The 12,993-nt window shown below is 37.5% G+C and overlaps 2 protein-coding genes across 2 annotated transcripts in view; both read left to right on the top strand.

Moving 5' to 3' along the window:
- Positions 1 to 11,079, top strand: part of FAM186A (family with sequence similarity 186 member A) — a 120,151-nt gene extending 109,072 nt beyond the window's left edge. The window contains 1 exon segment of the mRNA XM_060167049.1: positions 10,758 to 11,079. Coding sequence (XP_060023032.1) covers positions 10,758 to 11,079 — 322 coding nt within the window.
- LIMA1 (LIM domain and actin binding 1) overlaps positions 10,951 to 12,993 on the top strand; it is an 83,909-nt gene continuing 81,866 nt past the window's right edge. The window contains exon 1 of the mRNA XM_060166259.1: positions 10,951 to 11,083. The gene's annotated coding sequence lies outside the window, so the exon portion shown is untranslated. The remainder of the gene's footprint in view (positions 11,084 to 12,993) is intronic.

Genomic DNA, 12,993 nt, shown 5'->3' on the forward strand with positions numbered 1-12,993 from the left:
ATTTTGATTTTTTTTTTTATGCACGCTGATATGACAGCTGTCACAATACAATCTAACAAAATTGTTTCGAATGAAGTTAAAGACAACTAAGTGCTACTAGAGCCATCTTATGGAAAAAATTGAATAAACTCTTTGGCCAAACCAATATTATATGTGATATATATATATATATATATATGATCTATTACACATTAAATAGTAGATATTTATGTGATTTGAAAAGTATTTAGATAAGAACCACAATATTTAACTTAAATCTTCATCCTTCTTTTAAGATTTAGAAAAAAACTACTCTTGAGAGTTTAATTTTTTCATTCACAGTTATCAAAATGATTCCTTATGGGCCTACCCAAAATGGCAAATTTATATAATACTTTAAATATATAAAGCTTTTAAGTTCAATTAAATCATAGTGTATCATACGACTACAAACTTTTTTACATTGTTTTTTAAGATTTTTTTCCCCTGATTTTTCTCTATACCTAATTTAAAATAATAGTTATTCCTGGAAAACAATGTGTAACATATTAAGATCTCTGTTGTTTTTTACTCTATACATTCTCCTAAGGCAATCTCGTCTTCTCAGGGTACTTCATTACCATCATGTACACTGATAATTTTGACCTATATAGCTCAGAAACAGATCCAAGGTTTTCTGAGGCCTAAAGCTTACACAATCGGGAAATTAAGTTCACACAACTTAAGAAAATTAATATAGCTCTTCAAATATAGAATTCTTAGCGCCTGTCTCAGAGCCTTGAAAGGAGACTTTGCAAAAGAGACCTGGAGTAACTTCATCAGCTTCACAGCAAATCTGCCTCTGCTATAGCTGTATCTTACAGCCAGATATTTCTCTTAGCGACTATTGAACTATCCTCTAGTTGCCTACTGGATATCTCTCCTTTTAAGTCCCCCATTAAATTTTTTTAATTAATTTTTATTGGAGTATAGTTGCTTTTACAATGTTGTGTTCCTCCGTTAAAATTAACAGGCCCACAGTTGAACTTGGTTTCTCCTTTCTACTCTTCCACCACTACCATAAGGAGCTTGCTAGTTTTCCTGCATTCTCTCCAGATCAGGAAATACACCAGCATTCATGCAGCTGCATGTTACCTCCATATCCAAGCAAACCATCAAGTCTTGACAATTCATCTTCCAAATAATCTGACATTCACATCTCTCTCATTCATCTACTTTTCTCCAACTCCAATCCCAGTCTAGTTCAGGTCATCAACTTCTCTTACCTAGATTATTCCAACAGTCACCTAATGGGTCTCCTAGCCTCCAGTTTTGCCACCTTCTAAACTGTTCTTCATGTTGCAACCAAATATGCATCTGATCGTATCACTCCCTGGGCTCTGTACAAACTTCAATATGCCTAAGAAATTACTTGGCATTGTTGTTAACAAACAAACAAACATAGATTTGGAAACTTTACCCCGATTTTAACTTTTTATTATTTTTATTTCTTTGACCGGGCCCCACGGCATGCAGGATCTTAGTTTCCTGACCAGGGATCAAACCCATGCCCACTGCAGTGGAAGTGCGGAGTCCTAACAACTGGACCACAGGGAAATCCCTACCCCAGTGATTTTGGTTCAATAGGTTTGGGGTAGCATATAGGAGTGGGCAATTTTAATACGACTTGTAGGTGATTCTGATGTAGGTAATCTGTACTTTAAGGCACAATGTTTAATGGCTCCCCAGTACTCCTATAGTGGAGTTCAAACTCCTTAACATGTCTTCCAATGCCCTGTAAAATCTGGGCCCTGCTTACCTTTCTGGTTTCATAGGTGACTACTACTTCCTGTACTCTAGGGTTAAGCTATATTGAACATTTCCCCATTTCTAAAGAAAGCATATCCCAACTATGCTTTGTTCTCCCCAGTTGATCCCATCCAATCTATCTATCCTTCCAGTGAACCAATCAACACACACAACCCTCTGCCTTGCTAATTCTTATTTACCATTCAGTTTAGACATAAATTCCACTAGGAAGACTTTTGAGTCCCAAACCTTTCTAAGGGCTATAACAGCTTCCTATATTTTTCCCAATCACATACTTATCTAAAGTATTCTATTAATTTATTAACTAACCCTAACCCACTGAATCACTGTCTTGTTCTCCAGTGAATTTCCCAGTGCTTGGCACTGTACCTAGCATATTATAGGCACTCAATAAACATTTATTGAATGAAAAAATGAATGACTTTTACTTAGAAGAAGTTGAATGAAGTTAAGGGAAACAAGATAAAGATTGTATTTATGCAATGGAAAATACGTACACCAATGCAGAAGTGCCAGGGGGAACTATAGAAAGATAACCACAGCAAATGAACTAGGAGGAAAATGAACAAAGGATTTGAATAAGCAATTCACAGCAAAGAAATTCAAATGGCCAATAAGCATGAAAAAACATATTTATTCTTGTTATCAATTAGACAAGTACAAATTAAACCAATGATACTGTCATTCCATACCCATCAAACTGGCAAAGATTTAAGTCTGTTAATACCAACTTTTGGCAAGAATGTAGAGAAATGAGATCTCACACTACAGATGGAAGGATAAACTGGAGGCATATACCTAGCAATTCTAGCATATAAGTACAAGGATGTCCTTTTAACACTGTTTATAAAATGAAAAAATGGAAATAATGTAAATATCCAGCAGTGATATATGTTTCAATGGAATACTTCAAAGCATTTAAAAATGAATTCATTACACATATGAATATGGATAGTGCCTCACAATAAAGAATAAATAATTAATGTCAGTGGTGCAAATGTTGAGAAATCAGGAGTGAAGAAACAAAGGACCCAATACAGGAGAAAAGCAAAGGGTCATGGTATAACCATCATTTGATGATCTCAATCTGCTAACTCTTTTCCCAATAAATTTCTTGTCATTAAATTTGATACATGACCTACTACTGAACTACCATTTCTCACCTGGTACAAATTCATTAAAATGAAGCTTTTTTCAGCTTTAGCACTATTGACTGCAATAGTGGGGTTTTTTTTAGCTTTTTGAATAGTTGCAGGGAGTGTAACATTGTTTAATTCTACATTATTATCTACAAATCCCTGAAAAGTTCATGTTTAAAATTTCACTTAAATAATACAATTTCCCCCTACCAGTGATCCATGGTGAAGTTAGTTCCTCACAAGGCCAAGGAGATGGTTCTAATAAATCAAAATAATTCAAAATGCTTTGTTTCTAATAAAAGACATAAATTCATTACTTTTTAGTAACACATTTCTAGGCAGAGCTTCAAATTTATTTTTATTAAATGGAATGTCTTGGGAATTCCCTGGCGGTACAGTGGTTAAGGCTCTGTGCTTCCAGAGCAGGGGGTGTGGGTTCGATCCCTGGTGGGGGAACTAGGATCCCACAGGCCATGAAGTGCAGCCAAAAAAAAAAAAGTTGAAAAAAATAAATGGAATGTCTTTAAACTTATCTGACTTAAATCTCTGACATGAGATTCATGCTTTCTAATACCAATTTTAAATTTTCTAAAGTTTTTATGACACACTTAATTTTTTTTAACTTTCTGAATAGTAGTTGATCTTCATTGCAATGCAATTGAAAGTAATGAAAAATTTCAAAGAATATCAATCATTAAAACAAGGTCTTGGGCTTCCCTGGTGGCACAGTGGTTAAGAATCCGCCTGCCAATGCAGGGGACACAGGTTCAAGCCCTGGTCCGGGAAGATCCCACATGCCATGGAGCAACTAAGCCCATGCACTACAACTACTGAGCCTGCACTCTAGAGCCCGAGCCACAACTACTGAACTCACGCACCACAACTACTGAAGCCTATGCACCTAGAGTCCGTGCTCCGCAACAAAAGCCACCACAATGAGAAGTCCACACACTGCAACGAAGAGTAGCCCTGATCGCCGCAACTAGAGAAAGCCCACACACAGCAACGAAGACCCAATGCAGCCAAAGATAAATTTTAAAAAATAAGGTTTTGTCATTTCTCCAAAGAAGACATACAGATGGCCAAGAGGTGCATGAAAAGCTGCTCAACATCACTAATTATTAGAGAAATCCAAATCAAAACTACAATGAGGTATCACCTCACACCAGTTAGAATGGGCATCTTCAGAAAATCTACAAACAAAATGCTGGAGAGGGTGTGGAGAAAAGGGAACCCTCTTGCACTGTTGGTGGGAATGTAAATTGATACAGCCACTGTGGAGAACAGTATGGAGGTTCCTTAAAAAACTAAAAATAGAATCACCATATGACCCAACAATCCCACTACTGGGCATATACCCAGAGAAAACCATAATTCAAAAAGACACATGCACCCCAATTTACAATAGCCAGATCATGGAAGCAACCTAAATGCCCATCGACAGATGAATGAATAAAGAAGATGTGGCACATATATACAATGGAATATTACTCAGTCATAAAAAGGAACAAAAGTGGGTCATTTGTAGAGACGTGGATGGACCTAGACTGTCATACAGAGTGAAGTAAGTCAGAAAGAGAAAAACAAATATCGTATATTAACGTATATATGTGGAATCTAGAAAAATGGTACAGATGAACCAGTTTGCAAGGCAGAAATAGAGACAGATGTAGAGAGCAAACATATAGACACCAAGGGGGGAAAGTGGGGGGTGGTGGGGATGGTGGTGTGATGAATTGGGAGATTGGGATTGACATGTATACACTAATATGTATAAAATAGATAACAAATAAGAACCTGCTGTATAAAAAAATAATAATAAAATAAAATTCAAAAAAAACAAACAAACAAGGTCTTGTAAGAAAGTAATCTTAGCTAATCTTTGCCAAACCAGAATAAAAAGAATGAGAAAAATGTATATATGATGAAGTATACGCCTGACATACAGCAGCAGCAGTTTGTAAACTACATGCCACCCATCTCAATCTCAGTAGTAGATCAGTTTTTTTTTTTAATTGTAGTTGATTTACAATGTGGTGTTATAGACCAGTTTTAATAATCTCAATTTCAAGTTCTTTAGCTACAGTTTCCAATCAATCTTATTTTTGTTAGATTGGTGATAAATAGAATAAATTTTATCCAGAATATTTTTAAACAATTGACTTCCATTTCAGATACTGAATTGCAATTGATGACTTAGTGCCAAATAATGGCTTCAGGAAAATTTTCTAACAAATTTGCAGCTATTCCAGACTTCCTTTCCACTATTGTACAAGCACCATTAGAACAAAATGCAATTAAGTTCGCTTTCAAATATTATCAAGGCCACAATCATTTAAAGTAGACAATAATGTATTAGAAATACACTCTGTTGTGGCTGACACAAGCAACAAATACAATTACCAATACAGAAATTGATTCAACCGTGCACTGCAGATAAATCACTAGGCTCTTTTCTTCAAACGTGTAGATGCCTGATCAATTATAGTACCTATTTGGCATTCTCTTCTATAATATTCTTAAATATCTTCATATAATTTCTTTTGCAATATGGTCTGCTGTTCTTGTTGCATGTAAACAATTGTCTGTGTCTATTCCATTCTCCTCTTTCAACTTTATTGCTGCCCTCACTATCAGATAAAGGCCTACTATGTTTTACTAAACTGTGAAGAGTATTAAAAAATCTATGATAGTATCAATATTCTTTTAATTTATACACTAAATTGGAAATTGAGTCATTAGTTGATTCTTTTAACAAATCGTGAATTTTAGTAGTCTTTAGGAAAATCATATTCCTTAATTTTTTTTTTTTTTCAGAAAAGTGTGCCTAGTAGTTTTATTAGTACCATTTGGGGTTACTCCATATGCCCTCCATTCCTTGGACATATGAACATGCTTTTTTTCTCTCCCTCCCTAACGCTGAAATATCAAACAATCCTTATATATTAGTTTATATTCTTTTATTTCAAGCAATTTGTACTGCTCTGAAAACATAAACATTTGTCTTTTCATTCCAACAATCTGGAAGCACAAGGTTATCTACCTCCTTTGCTAACCATGATGGTGTTTCTTCAATGACTAGTTGTTCAACAACTTTGAAATTTTCTTCCATTAGCTTAGGTATCCTACAATTTTCACTCCTATCATTTTCTGTGTCTGTTTTAAACTTCATCAGATTTAAAAAACTTAATAAGTCACTCTGTTACTTTGGCATTTTAGGGATCTGAATCTGAAAAATAATTTTAAGTTAGTAAAATTCACAATACTACTTGGGCGTTAACAAAATTTTTTTAAATAATTTTAATATGATTTTAGAAATAGCATACATTTTATTTTTTAATTAAAATTTTTTTACTACATTGTAATTAGCTAAACCAATATTTTGTACCCTGCTTATAAATGTAGAGCTGGGTAAAAATAAGTCACAGATGGTATTCTTAGCTTTTGGTATTAATTTTTTTAATGCAAACTTCTAAGAATATGCTAATATTTGGTTTCATCTAAAAGATGTAGAAAGTGATATTTTGTTTCCATTATTTTAGAAATAATAGGTACGCATCTGTGTTTTTATATATATTATATACCTATGTCATATACATTAGTATATATAAAAATATGTGTATATATAAATATGCATATATATGCCTGGTTTACATCTTTTTTTTTTTTTTAACCTTTTGACCCTCTTCACCCATTTGTCCCCTATTCCCACCTCTGGCAACCATTAATCTGCTCTCTATATCTATGAACTTGTTTTTCCGTTTTTTTTCCCTTAAAGATCCACTTGTAAGAGAGATCATACAGTATTTGTCTTTTTCTGTATTATTTCACTTAGCATAATGCCCTCAAGTTCAATCCATCTTTTCACAAATGGTAAGATGTCATTCGTTCTCATGGGTGCATAATATTCCATTGTATATATACCACATTTTCTTTATCCATCCATCCATTGATAGACACCTAGGCTGTTTCCGTATCTTAGTTTTTGTAAATAATGCTGCAATAAACATGGGGGTGCATATGTCTTTTTGAGTGTTTTCATTTTCTTTGGATAAATACTCCGAAGTAGAATTGTTGTAATATACAGTAAGTCTATTTTTAATTTTTTGAGGAATCTTCATACTGTTTTCCACAGTGGCTGCACCAATTTACATTCCCACCAGCAGTGTACAAGGGTTCCCTTTTCTCCACATCCTCACCAATACTTGTTATTTCTTGTCTTTTTGATAACAGACATTCTGACAGGTGTGAGCTTTTGATATCTCATTGTGGTTTTGATTTGCATTTCCCTGATGATTAACGCTGTTAAGCATCTTTTCATGTACCTGTTTACCTTCTGTATGTCTTCTATTGAAAAATGTCTATTCAAATCTTCTACCACTTTTTAATTGGATTTTTTCTTTGCTATTGAGTTGTATGAGTTGTATCTTTATAGACTTTGGATATTACCTCCTTATCAGATATGTATTATCTCCCGTTCAGTAGGTTGCCTTTTCATTTTGTTGATGGTCTCCTTTGCTGTGCAGAAGCTTTTTAGGATGATATAGTCCCACTTATTTATTTTTGCTTTTGGTGTCAGATTCAAAAAATCATCACCAGACCTATGTCAAGGAGCTTACTGCCTGTATTTTTCCTTCTAGTAGTTTTATGGTTTCAGGTTTTACATTCCAGTCTTTAATCCCTTTAATTTTTGTTTATGGTGTAAGACAGCTTCCCCAACACCATTTACTGAAGAGACTATCCTTTCCCCATTACATATTCTTGGTAACTTTGTCATATGTTAATTGACCATATATGCATGGGTTTATTTCTGGGCTTTCTATTCTGTTCCACTGATCTATGCGTATGTTTTTAGGCCAATGCCATACTGTTTTAATTACAATAGCTTTATAATACAAAGTCAGGGAGTGTGATGCCTCCAGCTTTGTTCTTCTTTCTCAAGATTGTTTTGGCTATTCAGGTTTTTTGTTTGTTTTGTTTTGTTTTGTTTGATTCCATTCAAATTTTGGATTATTTCTATTCCTTTGAAAAATGCCATTGGGATTTTGATAAGAATTGCACTGATCTGTAGATTGCTTTGGGTTGTATGGACATTTTAACAATATTGATTCTTCCAATCCATGAGCATGGACTATCTTTCCATTTATCTGTGTCTTCTTCCATTTCTTTCATTAATGTCTTATAGTTTTCAATATATAGGTTTTTCACCTTCCTGATCAAATTTATTCCTAAGTATTTTATTCTTTTTGATGCAGTTGTAAATGGGATTGTTTTCTTCATTTCTCTTTCTGATAGTTCATTGCTACTGTATAGAAACACAACAGACTTTGTGTTTTAGTGGAGTCTTTAGCATGAATTTTAAACAAAAATACTAACTGTGCTTTTCGGTGTTTACCTATACCTTCAGTGTGACTTGCTATTTCTTGAATATCTACTATCAGTTTTAATTTTTTCCAACAATATCTCACAAAATCAGACTATGAATAAATTCTTGATTATGTTCTATAGTAAGACCCAACTGTAATAGTATAACGATGAATCCTAAAAAGTAAAAAATCTTGATTATGATTTGATTCAGCAAAAAAGATGCTCACATCATTGCCAAAGAAGTGTAGTTTGGACATGGATGCTGACTGATATTTTTGTTTAATTAAGTAGTAAGAAAAAAGCAAAACAGTGAACTTCACTGTTGGAACTTCATTCATATGTCAATGACGTAAGCAACTTCTTTACTGAACTGGATGACAGTTTTTGAATACTGGAACAATACTTTCTTAACCTTTTGTGCTACTCACAACGTCAAGGCCACAGATGTGATACACTGTTTAGTTCTGCATTATTAATATTTTCTCCACTAGCCTACTGCCTGTTTTTATAAATACAGCTTTATTAGAACATAGCCATGCCCACTTTTAATGTAAGAGTTGAGCAGTTGTGACAAAGACCATATGTACTAGAAGGCCTTAAATATTTACTAATTGGCTGTTTACAGAAAAAATTGCAAACACTTGGTCTAGAAAATCAACAAAACAATAAGCCAAGCCCTGATTCGTAGCATTTGCCAATTTCCATGGTGTAAATACACCTATTGCAGCCAATTTCATGCTACATATGTGACAAACTTACAAACATGAACAGAGTTGGACAGAAATACATACAGCATAATATAGTATTTCCATCCTACAGATACCATAGACAACCTTAAGAGTAATTAGTAAAATGAAGTTTAAAAAAGTGACGTTTTGAGGGCTTCCCTAGTGGCACAGTGGTTGAGAGTCCGCCTGCCGATGCAGGGGACATGGGTTCGTGCCCCGGTCCGGGAGGATCCCGCATGCCCCGGAGCGGCTGGGCCCATAAGCCATGGCCGCTGAGCCTGCGCTCCGCAGCGGGAGAGGCCGCAGCGGTGAGAGGCCCGCGTACCGCAAAAAAAAAAAAAAAAAAGTGACGTTTTGAGTATTTATTACCTGTTTTTAACATATTTGTTAATTTATATAATTTGATTTTTTTTTTTTTTTTTTTTTTTTTTTTGCGGTACGCGGGCCTCTCACCGCTGCGGCCTCTCCCGCTGCGGAGCACAGGCCCCGGACGCGCAGGCTCCGCGGCACGTGGGATCCTCCCGGACTGGGGCACGAACCCGTGTCCTTTGCATCGGCAGGCGGACTCTCAACCACTGCGCCACCAGGGAAGCCCTATAATTTGATTTTAATAGTGGTTATGCTTAACAACTAGCTCATAAAATCCCCCCCCCCCCCCAAATAGCAATCAGCCTTGCAAACTGGTAAAAGCCAACTGTGGTGTACTACTAGCTCTATTTTCAAAAGGCCAGGAGAACAAGGAGTAATTTGCCTGACAAGTGGCTGAGTCAAGATTCAAATCTAGGTGCAAATTTCTGACTCCGGTTCGGCTTCTTAATCTTGTTAGCAGAGAATAAGGGCCTTTATTGGCTTGTTTAAAAAAAAAAAAAAAAGGGGGGGAGTGATATATACTAGGGGAACTCCACAGGTAATAGAATGCATTTTCTGCAGTACCATCCTATATATTTGCCACAAGTCTCTAACAAAACTGGCAGGCAGCACGGGAATATGAGTCTCGATGCTTGATACCTATTCAAAATACCTAGTCTGGGCTGGGTATCTGAAGGAATAAGAAAACAACTGATTGGTCTATCCATCATTTGCCGTTGGAAATTGATTAGAAATTTTCGTTAACTGCTTTAGGAAGTGTAAATACAGGTGTTTACTACCATGAGCCCCATATAGTGCTTATCGACCTACATGAATTCTGAAAAGCTTAAGAAAACTTGTGGTTTGAAACCTTACTACACGTGGGGCGCACGCAAAGGAAAAGGAAAGGACATTCTCGAAGGGCCCTCATACAGCCACACGTACCTGGGGCAAAATGTACGGGCAGGATGCCCAAGTGCTAGGCCCCCCAACGTACTCTAAACCTTTAGAGCACAGCTCTAAATGAAGGAATGATAAGGGCTAGAGCTGCTGGAGAACTTGGAGACCTGCCCTTGTACAACCCCTTCATTTACATGAAGAAACTCTGCTCTAGTGAGGTGAGGCGACTTGAACTTCAAGCGGTGGAGCCAGGATGAATTTATAGCTCTTTCCACTACACCCCACGGCCTCCTCTAGAACACCCTCCCTGCACAGAACTTACCCCAAAAGCACCAGGAACCTGGTTGGTGACTGGCCTACACTTGAACCTAGGACAAATCTCCTAATCGCTCTTGAGTCAAACTGTGGAAGCTCTGAGTCAGCAGGTTAAAGCCAAAGTACAGAAGCACAGAACTCTACGTCGTGCAAGTGCGTAGACCCCTCAAAGAACAAACGGCGAGACACGGGCCCTGGCAAAAGCAGCCACGCCCCTCACCACGCCGACGCCGCACCGCAGAGCAACGCGAGCAGCCGTGAGGAGGAGCACGCAGCCGGCGGCGCGCACGCTCTCCCCGAGGCCGCGCGGGAGACGGTCTGACGTGCGCGCCCCCGCGTCGGTGGGCGGGGTCTTGGGCGGGGCTCTGAGCCGGACCGGGGCGGGGCCGCAGGGAGCTGTAGGTGTTGCAGCTGGGTCGCGACAGGTGCGCAAGGCAAAGCGCCAGGGAGCCGTACCAGGGCTGGTAGCAGCGCAGAGAAAAGACCGCTGTTAGCCAGGTAAGGGCCTTCTTTCTCCACATCCTCCACAGCCGGAGAGTGCGCGGAGACCTCGAATTCCCTCCACACCCTCTTTCTCCCGGGACTTTTGGGGGTGGGGGGAACACAAGGAGCGTGAACCCCTCCCCCTCGAGAGAGGGAGTGGAGGAGCTGCTGATCCTTTGCTCTTTCCTCACTTCTGGGTACTGCGCTGGGGTTGGAGTAATTATGTAGAGCGGAGCTTTTGCTGCCTGAGGGCGGGAACTGATAGGATCCCCTCCTCCTCCAACTGGAACACTCCTTTCTAACTATATGTAACAATATATACTTTTTTGGTGTGGTGGAGGAAAGCGGCAGTTCATCAAAATTCAAAATAGTCTCCCAGGGAAATATTCTAATAATTCAACTGCTCTTTTCCATTCTCCATTTTTAGCCATTCCCTCCCTCTTCGATTTTTCTCCCCTTCCATTCAGCCTTTTGAGATATGTTGATAATATAGCAGTCCTTACAGCTGGATGTGTCACCCCAGAATCGCTATCGTGTACATATGGCACCTGTCAATACGTAGGTGTTAATATAAGGTAACTGTACACCCCTGGCTACACCTACTAAGCCTGAAGCTGTAGGTGCTAGGAGCTAACCATCTGGCACCCTTCCTTACCTCCTTACTGGTGCTTACAATCCTGGTGAGAGATATTTGAAATACTATTATCTTTCACCTAATTCCAGCTTTCAGAAGTCTGCCTAATCCAGATGGTTCTATTGACTTGACTTTTCAAGTTAGTCAAAGATAATTAGGGAGTTATCAGCCGTTAAGACAGTGACCCTTTAAAAGGGGAGAGGTCTTCTTTTGCATTAGGTGTTCTTTCTTTTGCTCTTGATTTAAGTGGTTAAATGGAATACTTTTCCTTTGCATAGTTATTAATACTATTCACAAATAAGTATTTTAGAAACCATGAAATAACACTTTCTTCTGAGGTCTGATGTAGGCACAAAAGAAGATGACCCTCAATGAGCATTTCCTAAGCTCCTGTGGAGTTATAGCCTGGAAGAAGGATGATCATGTTTTAGGTAGACCTTCAAAAATGAGTGTGTACATATGTATTTCTTTGTTTTGCATTGATAGAACAACACATAACATGGTACTAGGTAATCACTTTAAGAACTCATTTCATTTTTTTGGACAAAACATTTATTGAGTGCCTCTTGTATTGTCAATCCTGTGGATTCAAAGTTCTAAATGTTCTTACTCTAAAATAGCTTAAAATCAAATGGGTTAGGCAGGTCAATAGATACAATTTAGAGTATTAGTGAGGCCAGTGCTATACTAGAGATCAACCCAGAGTGCTGTAGGAGCACAGAGAATACAGTTTTTAAAAAATTCCCTCTTCTGCTTTTCCTTGAACACAAAACAAAATAAACAACAACAATAACAAAAACCTTTGAGCAATAGTGAGTGATTCTCTTTAGTCCATGTATTTGTGTCAGTCATATTCCTTACCTTATGTTCTGTCAACATTATGGCCTTTTGATAATGGGATTAGGACTTGTCATTAATTCTATGTAGTTCAGTAAATAGTTGGTGGAGCTATTTTCACAGTTCTGAATTGGGCCTAGAAGTGTTGTTATCATGTAGTCCCTGAACTCTAGAGCCTCTGGGAAGAGAATAGTGTATTGGCAACATTAGCAAAGCAGTGCCATTTTGTAAAACTTGGTCCATTGTGTAACTTTGTTTAGCTTGATACATTCAAGTTTTGTTCCAGATTCTGGTTAAAGGTGGGCCAAATTTTAACCACCTAATAATTATAAGACAAGAAAGCTTCAGAAGTGAAAACAATTCTATTAACAGCACATCTTGATGACAGAGGATACTTTTTCTTGCTAAGGTACCCTCAAAATGTCTTTTTCTTTCTTTCTTTCTCTTTCTTTTC

The sequence above is a fragment of the Lagenorhynchus albirostris genome, chromosome 11 (genome assembly GCF_949774975.1).
Source record: "Lagenorhynchus albirostris chromosome 11, mLagAlb1.1, whole genome shotgun sequence".
NCBI lineage: Eukaryota > Metazoa > Chordata > Mammalia > Artiodactyla > Delphinidae > Lagenorhynchus > Lagenorhynchus albirostris.